Source organism: Micromesistius poutassou, assembly GCF_964030765.1.
Source record: "Micromesistius poutassou genome assembly, chromosome: 13".
Lineage (NCBI taxonomy): Eukaryota > Metazoa > Chordata > Actinopteri > Gadiformes > Gadidae > Micromesistius > Micromesistius poutassou.
In genome coordinates, this window is record NC_140283.1 from 10,910,036 (window position 1) to 10,928,507 (window position 18,472).

The following is an 18,472-nucleotide window of genomic DNA, read 5'->3' on the forward strand; positions in this document are numbered from 1 at the left end:
TGGGGTAAGACAGGTTTTGAAAACAATTCCGTCCATCTATCTTTGTGCACACTTTGTGTTAGATAGCGTTCAGTTGAATTAGAACCAGCGCAGTACTGACAATGAAACATATCGGATTCATGATGGCACATTCTAGCGCTGGTAGGGCCTTATGTACATTATTCAGTTCAAGTTCAAAGTTGTCTTTTTTTGTACACACTGTTTGACCTCAAATGGCTGGGCACTGCTCTTGGGTAGGCGAGCACTTTAAAGAAACACATCAAGGCCCATCTCCATTCATAGCCTTGCGTTATGACCTATTCAACACCCAGTCCAGACAACAATGTTTTAATTGACCTTTATGTGTCCTGCCCTCCTGCTTTGTACACAGACAGTTTCTCTGTGTTTCGCTCAGGTTGGGCAGATGGAGGATGATGTTTACAATACAAGGTCATTATCCACAGACTTTGCTGTTGAACAAACTCTTACCCACTGCCCTGCCTTCTCTCCTTCCAGTGATCTGTTCTCTCAACCAGTTCCGTTGTGGGGACAACCAGTGCATCACCAAGAAACAGCAGTGTGATCAATACTCTGACTGCACGGATAGCTCAGATGAGCTTGGCTGTGGTATGTATATATATATGCAGTGAAATCACAAAAAATGCCCTTGAGACATATTTACTGCATGTTATGGGTTAAACTGCCATTGTGTTAAACTTCATACAGGTCCCTAATTTAGTCCAGAACAATTAATTAACTAGAAATTATTTCAATAAATACATCAAACAACAGCCATTGATATTTTATCAATTGGACTTGCATTGCATATTTATACCTCATCCTGAAAACATGAAAATGTAAAAGTATATCTTTATCAAACCACTGTACACTTGACATTGTGTAGTGGTATGGCATGAGCCCAACTACTGGAACATATTAATTCCCCCTCAGGGTTGAATAAAGATATGTCTGTCTGCCTGTCTGTCTGCTTGCCTAGTGTAGTCTATCTTACTGTCTTCTTCTGTTTGTCTGTCTGTTCGGTGCTGTCTTTTTTTTGTCTGTCTGGTCCTACATGTCTGTCTGTCTTTTTCTATGTATGTCTTGTCCTGTCTATCAGTCAGTCTGGCCCTGTCTACATGTCTGTCTGGTGCTATCTGTCTTGTGCTGTCTGTCTTGTGCTGTCTGGTCACTGAGCACACAAACAGGCATCCATTCACATTGACCCTTATTCCATAATGTCCCCTCTCCCCATGAGCAGACCCCCCTCTGTCCAGCGACCTGCCCTCCAGCTCCTCCACCATCGGGCCGGTCATCGCCATCATCCTGCTGGTGTTTGTGATCATCGTGTACTTCGTGTGCCAGCGCCTGGTGTGCCGCCGCTACAAGGGCACCACCGGCTCCTTCCCCCACGAGTACATCAGCGGCACGCCCCACGTGCCGCTCAACTTCATCGACCCCAGCACCTCGCAGCACGGCACCTACCAAGGTAGGCAGCCCCCGGGGGCCCCGCATCGGAAATCTAAAGGCTAGACTCCACCGATGCACAACGTTTGGGTGGACGTCTGATTGTTACAGGGTTGTTAAGAATGCTTTGGTCTCCCTTTTATTTAACACTTGATTTGTTCACTGCTTCGTCTTTGTTTAAAGTGGTCACTATTGGAAGTGAGCCCTAATCACAGTTGTGGCTCACTGCATTGCAATTTTGTTATACTCAGGTGAGCAGGGCGCTCTGCAAAATACACCCAAGGTGACAAAAAGGGACAGAAAAGCAGCAAGCGTGTGTGTGCGGACTCACTTTAGACTATATTCGAACTGATGTAGTGCTGATATCTTTGTAAACAGGTGTACTTGGTTGTTTTTGTGTGTGCAGGTATCGCCTGTGGCAAGTCCATCATGAGCTCGGTCAGCCTGATGGGCAGCAGCAGCAGCGGAGCCCCTCTCTACGACAGGAACCATGTGACCGGGGCCTCATCGAGCAGCTCCTCATCCACCAAGGGAGCCTTCTATCCTCAGGTATGCAGTGCATGCAAACACACACACTTACATACAAGCGCACACACATGCCCACATGCACACGGGTGCACGCACACACACGCGTGCACACACAAACACAAGCGCGCACACACACACACACACACACACGCACCAACACACACACACACACATACAGAAAGAAACACGCACACATGCAAAAAACAAAACCATTCTGCAAATAATCTTTTGCAAGAAGTTGCAATTATTGTAATGTTCAATTTGTTAATTCATGAATATTTTTGTTATTAAATTGTTACCATAGACTATTTAAAGCAACTAATCTATTTGGCTTTTTATACACATATAATAAACAATACATTGATGCTTCAGATCTGTAAATTGATTCCATTTTGCATTTTTCTTTCTGTGCACAGATTCTGAACCCCCCGCCCTCCCCTGCTACTGACCGATCCCTCTACAATGCAGAGGTCTTCTACTCTTCTAATAGCCCGTCAACTACCAGATCATACAGGTAACACACGCACACAAGCATCAGCATGGCACACGTCATTGGAACGTGTAGTCGGACCTTGGTACTTGGCAAAGCAAAGAATTCCTAATCCTCAGTCGTGATCAATCCCGCAGATGAGTTCAAAACAAAATATTTATTGACCCTTTAGAGGGCAGCAAACTCATAAATGTTGACAACAAATAGATATTATAATCTTTAAATCTGTACAACTTGATTATGACAGCATTTTCAAATGTTTTTTACAAGCTGCTTTTGAAAGCCGGCCTCAACAGATTTCCTCAACACCCTGTAACAATGTGTCTGTTGCCATGGGGACAACTCTGTTGTTTTTGTTTTGAAACCCGTACCGCCAGCTCTCCCGGTCCCTTTTTGAAAAACAAGGCTCAGTGCAAATAGACAGCATTAGTATAGGAGGACTGCTGCAACCACAGCACTCCATATGTTAATAAATCAATGCTCCCCATATGAGCTTCCTACAATCAAAAGCTGAAAGTCATGGACAGATGTAGCAGTCCTGTTAATAAAGTAATAATCAGATATCATAAAATGTAGAGCACTGAAGGTAGCTAGGCTTCAATAGGTAACCCTGGCAATCAGATAGCTACGGCTGCATGAGGTGAATGGTTAACCCTATATGATGACGATCACGACCTACCCTATTGTCAGACAAAAACAGGCTCAAAGTTCAAGTGTTGTAGCTAACTGCTGACATAGATGAGATAAGATAAGACCTTTACTGGATGATCCCAGATGGGAAATGTGGGTGTCACAGCAGCAAGTTTATGATAGTAGAAGAGATACAAGAAAAATGTACTAAATAAATAAAACCCCACGGTGTTCATAGTGTTTGATGTACCACCAAGTGTCCGATTTTAAGATATTGAGTCATGCAGCTTTGCAGACATGCAGACACTTTAACACAGAGCACAGAGACACCACCAAACCACGGCACCTGAGCAGATATTGTTTTACTTGGTGCTGTAATAGTAGTAATAGTAGTAGCAAATAGTTCAATGGGGGGCAATTCAATTGCAGAAGACAACAGGATTTGGAAAATAATACAACTAGAAAAGATATTCCATGGAACACAAAACACATGAAATTACTTAAAAAGTTCAGTGATTTATCCAAGGTGCATTTCTTAAAATCACATAAGGAGAACGTGATTGGAGATCGTGCACCACCTGACTGATTGCCTCCTCTAGTTTATTAGCAAATAAAACCCAACACCAGGTCTTCCCCTTGATAAGATAAGATTGGATTAGATTTGTACTGTCCTCCAGAAAGGAAATGTTGTATATCACATATAACATGAATTACATGGAGAACACAGAAAAAACACACATCTGCACATGAGACGTCAGGTAGTTTGAGCATGTTGAGGGCAGCGCTGGCAGAGGGCACGACGCTCTCCCCAAACAGGGCTCTGACATCTTGTTCCCTCTGCCCTATCCCCAGGCCCTACCACCACGCAGTGCGGGGCGCGGCCCCTCCCACCACCCCCTGCAGCACGGACGTGTGTGACAGCGACTACGGCCCCCGGCGGCTCCCGGGCAGCAGCATGGGCCCCGGCAGCGCCTCGGGGGGGCCCAGCCGCTGGAAGGTGTCAGTGGGCCACGGCGGCCACCACTCCAAGCACAGCAAGTACTACATGGACCTGAACTCGGACTCGGACCCATACCCACCGCCGCCCACGCCGCTCTCCCAGTACCTGTCGGCCGAGGAGAGCTGCCCGCCCTCGCCGTCCACCGAGCGCTCCTACTTCCACCTCTGTCCGCCGCCGCCGTCCCCCTGCACCGACTCCTCCTGACCCGCGCTACGGCCCACGTCGAGGTGGCAAGCAACAAGCCAAGCCAATGGGTGAAACTGTTGGAACGGGACTTCTGGTGCTGGGACAGTGAACACAACCAAAAGAGAACCAGGAGAATATTGTGTTATAGAAAAGAACAGAAAATAAAACATTGAATCGGGTCCTATCGGGGGAAAGATCGCCTGGCTTACTCGCGATGATATAGTTTGATTGTCTACTGCTGGAATTAGGCAGTGACTCAATTGCCTCGCTGATGCATACAGTGGCGTACGTCGGCCAATCGGGCATTCCAGTCGGAGAGAAACTGAACGCCCGCTCACCTAGTGGCAGTCGGTAGAAGAACAGGTGGATTATTTATACTGTGTTAAAAATCCTGGCATCCTTATCTCCAAGAGGACGGGTAATCAGAGGTCATCAGCAGCACCACTCTGCTGAACGCTGCTTGACATTTGGGTTGACCTGGGGACCTCTTCCTAGCATTCCATCCCCCAGCTTCTCCACCCACTCGCTCTCATCGTCCACCTTCTCCACCTCCCTTCCTCTCATCTTCCCACCTTCTCCACCCACTCTCTCTCATCGTCCAGCTTCTCCGCCTCAATTCATCTCTGTAGCTTCTCCGCCTGCCTTTCTTTCATCCTCCCAGCTTGGGCGGTGATCTGGTGCAGAGAACTATGTACAATATTTCCATATCAACACATATTGAAGTTATCTCAGTAGATATTGGGATAGATAAGTGAAAGATGGAAGTGGTTGAATGAGGTCCGGACGGTGAGTGTTGTAGGGGACAGCAGGGTCATCGTCCTGGATCAGTGCAGTGGGCCGGCATGGCCAATGGAGGATCGTTTGATGGGTGAGAGCGTCACAAGCTAAATGTGTGAAATCTTCGGTGTACTTAGACTTCAATATAGTCACATTTTACATTTATACGTCCCTTGAATTTCAATTGATGAGAAATTTGAAAAAATAACAACATTCAATCAGCTTGGTTGGCATGTGTTGAAAGTGTAGAAGAAAAGAAAGAGGAACCATGAAAGTACTAAAATCAAACCACTGTGACAGCAGCGCACAAACATGTTTGTAATCTTCATCACCCTACTTTGTTTGTGATGGGCTCAGATTAGAGCCAGAGATGTGACTTTGAAAAGTGACGTCTCTTCGTGCCAATTTCAACAAAAGACATTGCGATTGCGTTAATGTATGTTTCACCAGATATGTATATATAAAATTATTTGGTAATTAACCCTACTTCATGACAAAACAATACCAAATGAAATGTAATGTTTGTACATAACTGTAATTAGGTAGTTAGCGATTTGTATTGTGAATTAGAACCTGTTCCCATCGCCACAGGTGACATTGTTCTGTTTAACAAGTATGTTGGCTGCTAGTGTGTACATACTATATATTATGTATTATTCATTTATACAATACAGAAATGTCCAAATTTAAACTTTCATTCTGACAATAGATCTTAAATCTATTTTATGGTTCATAAAAAGACAACTAAGTAATCACATAGTAATTTTTGACAATACAAAATTATATTTGTGTGTACGTTGTGACATATATGTATGTTTTTATTTAAATATTCAATTTCAAGTTAAAGATGCTTAAATTGGGTCGCTCTCAAAATGGAGAGGGCTTCGGATGACGTCATTCTAAAGCATTCAGCCTTTTAGTTACCTCACCACACAACGTCCATTGTATGTCGTGGGCTTCAATAGGTGTGAGCTGAGTGATGTCAGAGACAGGACACCAGCTGGTAAAGCAAAGTTCTATGATGTCACCAGCTGATTAGGCGATTGTTGCATGATGTCTCCAGTCTATGAAGCCATGTTGGATGATGTCACCAGCTGAATAAGTCATGGTGGAGGATGTCTCCAGCTAAATAAGCAATGTTAGCAGACACCAGCTGATCCAAGGTTGCCAGCATGTATCCAACCAGATTCCAACCACTTTGAAGACTTGCTCAGAATGTTTATCCTGCACTTATCAAATGCAAAGCATGTCATCCCTGCAACTGTTATAAGACAAGATTAAATATTAAAACAATCATGGCACTTAAAAACTCAAGATGGATGAACAGGGAAACCTTTTTTATTTTTACGATTGTTATATACTATTGCAACACATCATTGTAGGATAACACTAATCTGTGTTACAATGTGCTAATTCCAGCTCACATTCACTAGTAGTGGGCAAAACAACAGTTGGTGATTTCTGACTTAGAAAGAGCCAACTTCGGTGAACTGTATTTAGTTTATTGGATAAAGTTTTTGTTCTTATAGCAAGTTTTCAAACAAAAAGGTGCATCCTATTGTAGAAGGTGCAGAAATATGTTGTCATGTGGTCTTCATTATAATTGTATAAGCATTATCAGTATAATATGTAAAAGCAACATTGAGATCAATAGTATTTAATAGTGTTCTGGTATCAAAGTCCAAAAAGGTTACTACTATTATTATTACTATTAACAGGAAGTTTCCCGCAATTACCACATACAATATATGATCAGAGACGGAAAATACATTTAACATTTGCAGTAAAATAAATCTATTGTAGATAATATTTCTATTGTACATTTATTTCTATTCTAAATGTCTTTAAATGTGTTTTGTAATTGTATATGTCATCATGTTAGCTGGTTCTTGGTTTGCATTTTTGGCATAATTGACATATCTTGGAAAGGGACAACTATTTCCAAATGATGATTCTGTTCTTTTGAGTATGGGTCATTGTATCCACACACACTCTAAACCTTGACACAACACAGATTAAAGATTAAACAGGAGCTACCGAAACCATTAGAAGAGATCTTTTCCAAGAGATCTTTATATATCACATTTATCCTGCACCTTTGGTCAGTTTTTTCTGTGACTCCTTCTCCCAACCTAAACCCTATAGTGTGTTTCAAGAAGTTGTCTTGCTTTTGGGGTGTGAAGTGAAGGGAGCTTTGGGGTTTTCAGTAACCAGGTTGTTGCTGCTAATTGGCTGGGATTTACTTGTTGCTGTAGGTAACATTTAATTATAATAGCAATCATGGCAGCCCAACTCTTTTAGATATATAAGCATTTTGCTCAAACCACTGTGCCAGTAAAACTATGTTCCTCGAACAAATCTTGTCATTGTTGAGATTTTTTTATCATAAGCATTTTTGTATAATAAAGGTTATATTTTAAAGAATGTGTTGTTGACTTGTTTTATTGGCTGGATGGTTAGTTTACAGAACAGTCAGACTGTTTAAGAGTCTGAATGTTTACTGTTTGAGTAGAATGGCCACTGGGCATACCCACACAAAGTTCTGTTATGGTTCCCTAGTTCCATAGGCTAACGGCATATCATTAGATCCTATGCAAATCTAGACAGGGAACTGTGTATATCAATACACCTGTCCAAACCTATGATTTAAGTGGTATGGGTTAGGTCGTGTTATTTGTAAAAGTTATTCACTTGTGGACATCATTTGTTTTATTTTTTGTAAATGATATTATTGATAATAATAATATTCCTAATAATTTCATTAAATAACAGGCTATTATGTTGTGGCCATAGATGGATGGTTGTAGTTCTCCCACAAACACACCCACAAACATGCACACCCAGGGCCGACGTACTGCGGTGGGACAGGCTTGGCTTGGGTGGGGTGGGGTGGGGGGGGGGCCAAGGCAGAGGGGAAAATTTCCAATTTTTTTGTATTTTTTGATTGTTGCTCAAATAGTTTAATAACATAACTAAATATCATGCGGCAATATGTCACAGCCACAGTTAAATAAATTGAAGTCTGGCTCTCAGAAGAGAAAGGTGAAGAAAGACAGGGAAGGAAGACAAAATTGAGGAAGTCAGGTTCTGACTATAACTTATTTTCTGAGAAAGGTGAGCACAAACGTTTAAACACACAAGATCAACAACCCCATTCTTAACTCCGTTATCGTTGCTAAAACGAACAGAGACAACCCAAAGCAAGAGCAGACAATCACCTACACTTTCAAATGATGAGGCCTTGGTTATTAAGGTAAAGGATAAATAAAGTGTACGGTAGGCTAATATTGTAACAGCAGGCTACTGATTTAAAGCAACCTAATATAAAATGAATACTAAGCCGTTATTAGGATACATGATAAATAATAACCTACTATGGCATATAGGCTAGTTAGCCGCAGACGTCATTGCATTACAAAATGGCTATATCAGGACTTCTTGTATATAGGGCCCAGAATTTGGTGCTACCTATGCACACCCCCTCACATGCACGCCGACACACACACACACACACACACACACACACACACACACACGCACACGCACACGCACACGCACACACACACACACACACACACACACACACACCGCACACACACACACACACACACACACACACACACACACACACACACACACACACACACACTGTCAAGTATCCCAACCCTCCTACTCTATGATTGCATTTATTTGAAGGCCATATGTCAATATTGATGCCCATATGTGAATATTCATGATCCCTTTTTTCACTTTTAGTAATTTATGGAAGTAAAACATTCCATATAGCACAGATTTTTTTGTAGACGTCGCTGTTATATAACCGCAATCCCAATCAAAATCAAAATTAAATACCGCTTTGATTTAATAATTTGAATAATTTCACATTTAGTAACATTATAAATAAGACTTAATGCATATGATTTGAAAAGACATGCATTTAAGGTCTAATGTTCAAATGTTGATTGTCGCATCAGGGTCTGTCTCTAAAGGACTGGTTAACATGTGATGCGTTTTCATTCAGAGGTCCGTGAAAATGTATGGGTGGAGTCGATGGTTTTGGCTATTGTAAATTCTAAACAAAATAAAATATTTTGACATTAATACATAAACGCAATATCGTTACACTTTTCATATTCTGCCAATATCCTGAACGTTTTATGTTCAAATTAACTAAACGCTATGATTTGTAAAACATGAATTCAGTTATCCTATAGTGAACTGGCACACTGTTTAGCCAATACAATGGCACTGTATTCTCTGAGTGGCAGGTTCTCGACCAATACGAAGGGCGCTACTGTCTTCGGCTGATAGGTAAGTTGTAGTTGGGGGAAGGGGTCGCTGAAGTTGACGACACCGCCATCTTGAAAAGTACCCTCAGATAATCTACGTTTTCGCGCCCGTCAGAATCAGTTTTAAACAATATATTTTTATAAACGTAGTCGCGCGTTGTGTCAATGTTTCTTTAGTGGTGGGGCGTCGGGCTAAGGGTTGAATAAGCTACATGCCGGATACGTGTCGTATGCTGTTGTTTATCGGTAGGTACACTGGCCAGTTAATGCACTTCTCGTTGAAAAGACAAGAACTGACGACTAGCTAACAGTCTTCCATAGCCGGCTACGGCTAACTGTCTAGCAAGGAGCATACTTGGCCATCTTGCTTTTTGCAGTATAAAGGTTACTTTGACAACATACACTGTGAATATTATAGCAGGTTAGATCTTCAGGCGAATATGCCGAACCCCATAGGACACGTTGTAGTCAGATTAATGAAAAGGCTTTGTTTCTGTGGTCCACCGTTTATTTCCTCGACCCGTTCCCTGTACTATATGTTAGTTGTGTTAGCTAGCAGGAGCTAGCTGTCAACGCAAACACCATCGCTAGCATTATATCGCAGCCAGCTTCACGTGATTCCTGCAACTCAAACGTTATTGTGCTTAACAGTAATTAACCGTGTTCGTTGTATTATGACTCTGACCCACGTTCCCAATGCTAATTGGAGACTGAAGTTATGTTAGATCTGTGGCCAACCTTAGTGAATGATGTTTCAGGAGTACCGGGTCTTCAATATGGCAATCAGCTTAGAATAGCTCTAATGTAGAATGGCTTTCCTATAAGAGTGTAAACATTGGACGCACTAGTGCCGCAGGTGGAACGTGTCTTCACACCATCTGGGACGCAACGATGTCCTCACATCAGGAGTAATAACGTTAGACGTATTAAGATTACAGATTGAAATGTATGATGGTAGAATATAAGGATCTGACGGTAGATTGACGATATTACCATGTTATTGGAACAAAACAAGCAGACCAACAAGCATAGCCGGAGGTTATGCTTTAATGAAGTTAACTACCTTCAGGCCCAGTGACTGGTGTTAACCTAACTATTTAATCTGTTGGTGTTGGCAGACAATCCAAATATGTCATCCGGCTAAGAAATTAGAAGTTCAATTGGTCGGCAGTGTTAATAGGAACTTCTGATTTACCACTCAATATTTGGGCTTAGACCGAGACCTAGATGGACATGAGCTCAATATACCTTTCCGAGTGCGGTTCTCTGCCATTGTTTTGAAAAGGTGTGGAGAATCATTCTTAAACTTGATTGATAGGCGTGGGTTAAAGACTCAATAGAAACCATGTTTAACAATAGATTGGGGAGAAAGGGGAGTATCTTTGGTCTGAACATCTCTGGCTGACTGATTTTACTTTTATCCACAGCCAGAGTCAAGAGCATTTAGACTATAGGGATGCAATCAATCAAGACAAATATGGGAATACATTTCATCACGTTTGTAATAGTAAAGGAATAAAATAATATGATTTCAAGCTAAATTATTACTATTGCTAAAGTCAGTAGTATATGATACCTTCTGGATGTAAAGCTTATGCTGTGCAAACTACACAGGTTAACCTTGACAGATGGAGTCTAAGGTAATGGCTGTGAGTCAACGTGACATTAAAATGGGATGGTACGGAATGTAGATTGGTAACCGAACACCCAGTATTCCATGTACTTGTGCCATTTTCCATAGGCTACAAGGGATATTATAGCACTATCTACTAGTTTTTACTTGAATACCTTTTTACATTTCGTAACAGTCCTCCCTTTGTGGTGTTTCCTTATGTCTTCTATTTCCCTGTCTTTTAATGCACTGTTCAGGAATAGCGCTCCTGATTTAGTTGTATTCTGCACAATGACAATAAAGGCTTTCGATTTTATTCTATTTTACTAATTTGCTTTTATGTAGAGACCCAATTAAAGCAGCAAGGCATTATATCCAAATGTTTTAGATTGGACAAGGCTATTGCAGGCCGTAATTGTGATTTACTTCTGATGTTTGTTTGTCTGCGTCCATTCAGATCTAAATCAATGTACGTAACATGTACGTATCATATGTATGTAACGTGATAATCCATGCAGATAGCATATTAGGATTACGTGTTAAGTTTTGGCAGTATCTCCAGATGACACGATGCAAGGGTCTTAACATGCATGCAAACGGGTGAAATGAATCTGTTTTGGATTCCAAAATAGGTAATCTATGGGATTTGTGTAGATCTGAGGAGATTTTTTTTTTTTTTTGAGGAGGGGGCAGCCTAGTATGTCAATCAGGGCAATTATAGTTTGCTTGCTGTTGTCCGAATCAGGCAGAGTTGTTGTTTTTGCGTTTCCACCGCGGCAAAAATAATCTTCCTAGGGTGGGCATGCCACCGGACTGCCCCGGGTGGTATCCCGCCATTTGCGTGTTCTTCTCACCTTTTCCTAGCCTAGTCCTAACTAGACCTTCGTACTCATTTCATTCATACCGATGGTCTAGAACTGCTATAGAGACAAACCATTTCTCACTTGAAGGCGGGTGCTGTTGAAGTTTAAAACCTATTGGCTCTGCCCAGTGCCACTCCGGATCTGCCTTAACCAATCGCTAACGTTTGGTCATGACGTATTTCATGCTTAGCAAACTCCTTCACCACTAACGGAGCCAGCTGGAAAATTTAACTTTTCCCGAATCCCGTGGGAAGAAGTGCCACAACATCTCGACCACCAACAAAAAAAAATCTGGCTTTAATTTATCTATATTCGGCAGAGTTTCCACAACAGACCGAATAGCTTTCTCCATGGTCTTCCTGCTGCTTCCTGGTATTCGTTTGACTACAACTGAAACTCGCGCACGACCTGTACGTCACTGTTCTCAGGCCGCACCTCCTGTTCGCTGATTGGAAGGACAAATTTGAGGGAAAAGAAATTGTTCGAACATACAGCACTCCCAGACCTAGTACCGAAGTGAAATGATAATTGAGCGGAAGTACAGAGGCGGGCGGAACCAGGCTAACTTTTCCACCCCTAACCTGTTAGCATGTCTAGCTTTAGAAGGATGTGCTAAAAAATGTACAAGATGAGTTGTACTGATAGTTAATTAATTATGTGTCAACAAAATTGACACTCATGGAAAGACTTTCATATACTTTTGTGATTTTAATAATTTCCTATTTTCAGTATGCTTACCTTTCTCGGGTAGATGAAAGTCGGAAAAGTGTTATAGCACAAGGCTTGTAATTGATCAGCAATACATTTAGTATCTGGCCAGTATTAAGGTAATCAGACTAAACCATTATAAAAATATATATATATATTTTTCCCCAAAAAAAACAATTTTACTGATGACTATTAAGACTGCATTGCTGAAGCCAAACTTTTGTTCAAGCTGTCATGTTGTAGAATTTTGTTTTCTTTATACTCTTTCTGTATGTGTACTGTTCTCTCAGGTGTTTGCTGTTGATGTTTTGAGGAGCTGCTGGGTGCCACTGCTGCTGTATGTGTGCTGCTGTGTCTGTCTGTCGCCACCTTCTGCCCAGCAAGCCAGCCTGTAATGGGCCACAACTCCCAAAGAGTAGAACACACCTTCTCATTTTAACCCCAGTTCCAGTCTCTGGACTCCACACACAAGCAGGTGGGCATGGAAAAGCTCATTGTTACCAGGAACACAAAAACCATCCATCTCTGATTTTATTTCTGATCTTATTTCTGCTGCCATCTAAAGGTTGAAATCCAATAACCACAGTTTATACCCAATAAACCATACACACAGAGCTCTGATATGGGTACCAAATGCTTTCATATAAAAATAAGGTATAATTTCACAAACAAGGATTTGGCAATGAAAAACATTTATAACATTTCCAAAGCATGTCTGGTTCGCTTTTAATGATCTCTTCAGAGCCGTCACCTGTGACCACTATTTGGTTTATGATAACATTTAAATGATGTTTCATAATAAAGGTAATTTATTAAAGAGATAATGCAATCCCACCACCTCGTGATAGGGATGCCTATTATGATTGTACTCAAGTCCGCCTTGAAATTTATGGTGTGTTGTAACTTGGAAATGTCTGCTGTGGCGACTTCTTGCATTTAGAGTCATGTTTTGGAAGTTTGACCTCCACACCACGTCACACATCGACACACTGTTGGAGAAGGAAGATGTGACGTTGACTGAAGTGATGGACGAGGAAGATGTCCTCCAGGAGTGCAAGGCTCAGAACCACAAGCTGGTGGACTTTCTGCTGAGGCCTCAGTGCATGGACGACCTTGTCACCTTCATCACACAGGAACCAAATGCTGATGTAGAGGAAAAGGTCAAATACAAGTAAGGCTGCATTCAGGCATTGTATTCCTTATTTTTGTTGTTTGTGTGTCTTGATTTAATTTTACTAGTATTTAGTTTGATTGAAAAACCAATTTGCTATTCATTTCAGGCCAATATGTAAGCATGAGTCATGTTTTGCTGACTTGTACCTACTTTTTTTATTTTGGAGTGTGCATCAAAATAGGTCAAGCATTGAAACTTTTGAGTTCATTCTCCAGGTACCCCAACATATCGTGTGAGCTGCTGACATCAGACGTGGGTCAGATCAATGACCGTCTGGGGGAAGACGACAACCTACTGATGAAACTGTACGGCTTTCTCCAAAATGAGCCACCCCTGAATCCCCTCCTGGCCAGCTTCTTCTCCAAAGTCCTCTCCATTCTCATTGGGCGAAAGCCAGAACAGGTACAAACTCAGTTAGTGGCCCTAGCTTGTGGCTATCGGTGTGATTGTGTGCATGTTTACTTGGCCACCACATGACCCTTGTTCATGAGACTGATTTAAGCAATATTACACTAAAGGATGTGCACTTCAGTGATGCTTACAGAACTCTGCGCAATAATGACGGCGAAGCACACCCTCCAGTGTATTACTGCGATTATTACAAGCAAAAGTTACAAGCAAAATAAAATGTAATCAAATTTGTAGTCATATTGTGGGGTAATTCTCTCTATAAATAACACTTTTATAAGTTATAAATCATGTAGTGGATTTGGTATACCATAGTACCATATACATAGACAAACAAGAGGGAATAACCTTATTGTTGTTCAATGTGTGTTTGTGTGCATGCATTGTTTTTCAGATTGTAGAGTTTCTGCGGAAGCGGGAGGACTTTGTAGACTTGGTTATCAAACACATCGGGACGTCGGCCATCATGGACCTACTGCTCAGGATGCTGACCTGCATCGAACCACAGCAGCTAAGACAGGACGTGCTTAATGTGAGTCGACTGTTTAATATAATGATTTGATTCAAAATGTGGTGCTAATAATTCAAATGCCATGACTGATTGAGTCTGCAATGTCATTATTTTCTTTCAGTGTTTGGTTTTTTATCTATTTATCAGGCCACCCAGCATTAATTTTTACTCTTTTATTTGTCTCCCACTGCAGTGGCTGAATGAAGAGAAGGTAATCCAGAGGCTGGTGGACATGGTACAATCTAGTCAGGAAGAAGACGTGAGTAATTTCATTATTATTTTTATTCAACTAATTAAAGAAGACATTGTTGCAAATTTTTGACCACATAGCAATATTATAAAAATGGAAGCAGCAGGTAATGGACCAGCAATGGTGCTAAACATTGTATGGTTTAGTATATCCTGCATTGAACTTTGTCTGAATTGGTATGTTCACCTTTTATGTTTGTATTCCATATGACCCATCTTGGACTTAACAGAGACATTCCAACGCCTCCCAGTCTCTGTGTGAGATCATCAGACTGAGCAGAGATCAGATGTTCCAGGTTCAAGGCAGCTCTGATCCAGACCCCCTGCTGGCCACACTGGAGAAGTACGCTCTTGGTTATAAAATAATAACTACTTTTTTGCATGTATATTTTTATAAAAATGTCAGATTTGTGTGAAATATAATACCTTCCATCTGCTATTCTCGATATCTGCGCCCCCACAGCAATGTGCAGTGTCTTAACAAGAGGCAGCTTTTTATTATTCAGGTTGTTAAGTCTGCACTGGGATTCATGTAATTGCACCCGCCTGCATATTTGAATCCACACATTTCATTTGCAGAGGTTTTGTGACAAATAGTACAGACTAGTAATTTTTTTTTAGTGTTTTCCCTCATGGAGGACAGAAGCAATAACTAGGTTCATTTGACCAAATACTTTGCGTGCAATGCTTAATTAACCTGCATAACCAAATCGCTGTGATGGTGAGAAATGTATGACTTGCAGATTGGGGGTTTAAACCCTGTGTTATTGTTTTTCTGTGATCCTCCTATTATCAAGTTAGTCATTTCTTCCAGCTCTTGTTTTTTTTTTTTTTTTTTTTTTTCAACCTTTGGTTGCATTTCTTCTAATCAGGCAGGAGACGGTGGAGCAACTGTTGGCCAACATCTTTGACAAGGAGAAGAATGAATCTGCCATTGTCAGTGTAATTCAGATCCTCCTCACGCTGTTTGAGACCAGGAGACCAGCGTAAGTCTGAATAATGATGATGATGATGATAATAGTCTAGGTTTGTAGTCTGATGTGATAAAGGAGGTTGGGTTTCTATTACGGCTGTTCCAACGAATTTGGACAGTCGCTTATAATAGAATAGTAAAAAATCTACTAATCGAAGGCGACTAACTAATCGACTAATTCAAAATCACGTCAGTGAAAAAGACCGTCCGTCCTTTCACCAAAATAGCCTATGTATTTTATGGATTAAATTACTCTGGGGTTTTACTTGTTAATAATTTTAATTAAGTGTAGCAAACAGGGCGTTGTATGTGTACAATCCCATTCAACTCAATGATTCCTTATTTGAATGTTTTATATTTAAAGGACCTTACAAGGCGGCGTTATTATAATATCCTTTTGTGCCTATTATTTACTTGTCAGGAAAGAAGTTTATTGGTAGAATGCCCTCTAGTGGACAGAACGTTTAATAGTGGCATTGGCAAAGCATACGCATGTACATGGTAAATATTAATAAAAGGACAAATTTTTGTCTTCATTCATTTTTATATTATTAGACTATAAATATATATATATAAGAAATGCGATTTATAGTCGAAGATTGACAGCTCTAGATTTGTGGTGTACATTGTGATTTAGGAGGCTGGGTTTCTATGTAGAAGGTTTGTAGTCTAATGATAAATTATGTTTGTTTTCTATGTTGCAGGTTTGAGGGTCACATGGATTGTCCTCCAGGAATGTCACACCCTCTGTTCTCAGTCAACCACAGCATCTTGGAAGCCGTCAGGCCCAGACTCAAGGACTTTCACCAGCTTTTACTTGAACCTCCCAAGGTACCCAAGCAAACCAGGCAAACAGTTGTGGCTTTGCTAGGGATGCTGAATAGATTTAGAGCCAAGCATATGCTGCACAGCTAGACTTCCAATGGATTTGTCATGTACATTTGGTGAGCAGCCATTCACACTCCATGGCAAGGAATGCCCTTTGGCATATATCCAGAATGGAATAGTAATAAATCTACAAATAATAATAAAAAGGTCACACTTTGTGTTACTTTCCATTGTTGAGTTGGTTGTAAGTTTTGCACTGGATATTATTTATATTAAATGACTTGTAACTGATGTGGAAGGCTGAGTAAAGAACCCTACTTTAATGGAATAAAAACCTTAATAGCACTGTACTAACTTACATGTACTCGTTTTCCTTTGAACCCCAACAGAAAAACATGATGAAGACAACGTGGGGAGTGTTGGACCCCCCAGTTGGCAACACAAGGCTGAACGTGGTCCGATTGGTGGCCAGCCTCCTGCAGAGCAACACGCACACCATCAATACAGAACTCATCAACCTCAACACGTTGGGAGTCATATTAGTAAGTAACCCTGCTAGTGGAACCCACTTTGGACCAAATGTCAGATCATATAGGTAGATGGATAGGTTGACAAGATATGTCGACACTGCAACATAAATATCACTAACTGTTATGTTGGAGTAATAATGGATACGTTTTTAATACTTTCCCTCTTTGTTTTTCTTTCCAGGACATGTATTTCAAGTACATCTGGAACAACTTCCTCCATATCCAGGTTGAGATCTGTACAGCCATGATCTTGGCCATGCCCCCTGCCCCAACCCTCAGCCCAAATGGCCAGACAGATGCAGAACAGGACTATGCCAGGGAAAGCATCCTCATCAAACATGTAAGTCTCTGACTTAGCCGACTTAGCAGATTTGGCCGTGCCAAATCTGCATTTCAATCTCATAATAGTATTTGCCCCTCAAGGAGTCTAAATGGCCCCTCTAGGGGTAAATATAATATTTAGAATTGCGATGATTTCTCCTCCCATTTTCCCTTCCGTTTTCATAGTGGCTGATATTATATGTTGATGATGACTGTCGGAATGTATAAATTTGTTTTTCAAAGTTTTATTTTGTTTTAATGCAATTTGATAATATGAACCTAGTTGTGACCAGTGCGGAGATCCACACAAGAAATTCCATCACATAACTTTTATACATCTCTTGACTCATTGTTTTCTCTCTAACAGCTGTTTGAAAAATGCCAGTTTATACAGAGAATTCTGGATGCATGGACCTCCAATGAAAAAGAACAGTGAGTATGTATGCGTGTGATTATGGTGAATGGATTTTCTAAATGATATATATATTGTGTGTGTGTGTGTGTGTGTACTTTATTTTGTGATCTGAAGTATTTATCACCTTCTCTGACCCTAAATAAGGGTTGTAATCATTGTGAAATTAAGATATATATTTTTTTAATCTGAAAGATTCAATGTGGAAACCACAAACGGAGGAACACAGCTGGCCTGACGGTTACTGGCTGGCTTGTTGATATATTTGGTTCCACTTAAGAACTGCATGCGTTTTGTGATGAATTTAATAATTGATAAAACATAATGCTAGAAACTTTAATCTTTGCACTTGAAAACAAATAGATTATCTTCACTTACATGTGTCTCTTCTATTGCAGAGCGGAAGGTGGCCGTCGGCGAGGCTACATGGGTCACCTGACAAGAATATCTAACTCTATAGTTCATAACTGTGACAAGGGCCCAAACGGACCGCAGATTCAACATATTATCTCTGGTATGGACCTTCTTTCCGCTCCACTC

At 40.9% G+C, this 18,472-nt stretch overlaps 2 protein-coding genes across 6 annotated transcripts in view; both read left to right on the forward strand.

The window, feature by feature from the left end:
- Positions 1 to 7,472, forward strand: part of lrp5 (low density lipoprotein receptor-related protein 5) — a 37,273-nt gene extending 29,801 nt beyond the window's left edge. The window contains exons 25-29 of the mRNA XM_084476745.1: positions 496 to 606; positions 1,238 to 1,465; positions 1,850 to 1,992; positions 2,388 to 2,485; positions 3,944 to 7,472. Of these exons, the coding sequence (XP_084332871.1) occupies positions 496 to 606; positions 1,238 to 1,465; positions 1,850 to 1,992; positions 2,388 to 2,485; positions 3,944 to 4,295 (932 nt within the window). The 3' untranslated portion in view covers positions 4,296 to 7,472. The remainder of the gene's footprint in view (positions 1 to 495; positions 607 to 1,237; positions 1,466 to 1,849; positions 1,993 to 2,387; positions 2,486 to 3,943) is intronic.
- Positions 7,473 to 9,416: 1,944 nt separating this feature from the next.
- Positions 9,417 to 18,472, forward strand: part of ppp6r3 (protein phosphatase 6, regulatory subunit 3) — a 19,917-nt gene continuing 10,861 nt past the window's right edge. For all 5 annotated transcript variants that reach the window (XM_084477118.1, XM_084477119.1, XM_084477120.1 and 2 more), the window contains exons 1-13: positions 9,417 to 9,589; positions 12,817 to 13,001; positions 13,467 to 13,697; positions 13,916 to 14,102; positions 14,503 to 14,640; positions 14,813 to 14,878; positions 15,099 to 15,211; positions 15,741 to 15,854; positions 16,546 to 16,672; positions 17,059 to 17,211; positions 17,381 to 17,539; positions 17,888 to 17,952; positions 18,331 to 18,446. In XM_084477118.1, coding sequence (XP_084333244.1) covers positions 13,471 to 13,697; positions 13,916 to 14,102; positions 14,503 to 14,640; positions 14,813 to 14,878; positions 15,099 to 15,211; positions 15,741 to 15,854; positions 16,546 to 16,672; positions 17,059 to 17,211; positions 17,381 to 17,539; positions 17,888 to 17,952; positions 18,331 to 18,446 — 1,465 coding nt within the window. In that variant the 5' untranslated portion in view covers positions 9,417 to 9,589; positions 12,817 to 13,001; positions 13,467 to 13,470. The remainder of the gene's footprint in view (positions 9,590 to 12,816; positions 13,002 to 13,466; positions 13,698 to 13,915; positions 14,103 to 14,502; positions 14,641 to 14,812; positions 14,879 to 15,098; positions 15,212 to 15,740; positions 15,855 to 16,545; positions 16,673 to 17,058; positions 17,212 to 17,380; positions 17,540 to 17,887; positions 17,953 to 18,330; positions 18,447 to 18,472) is intronic.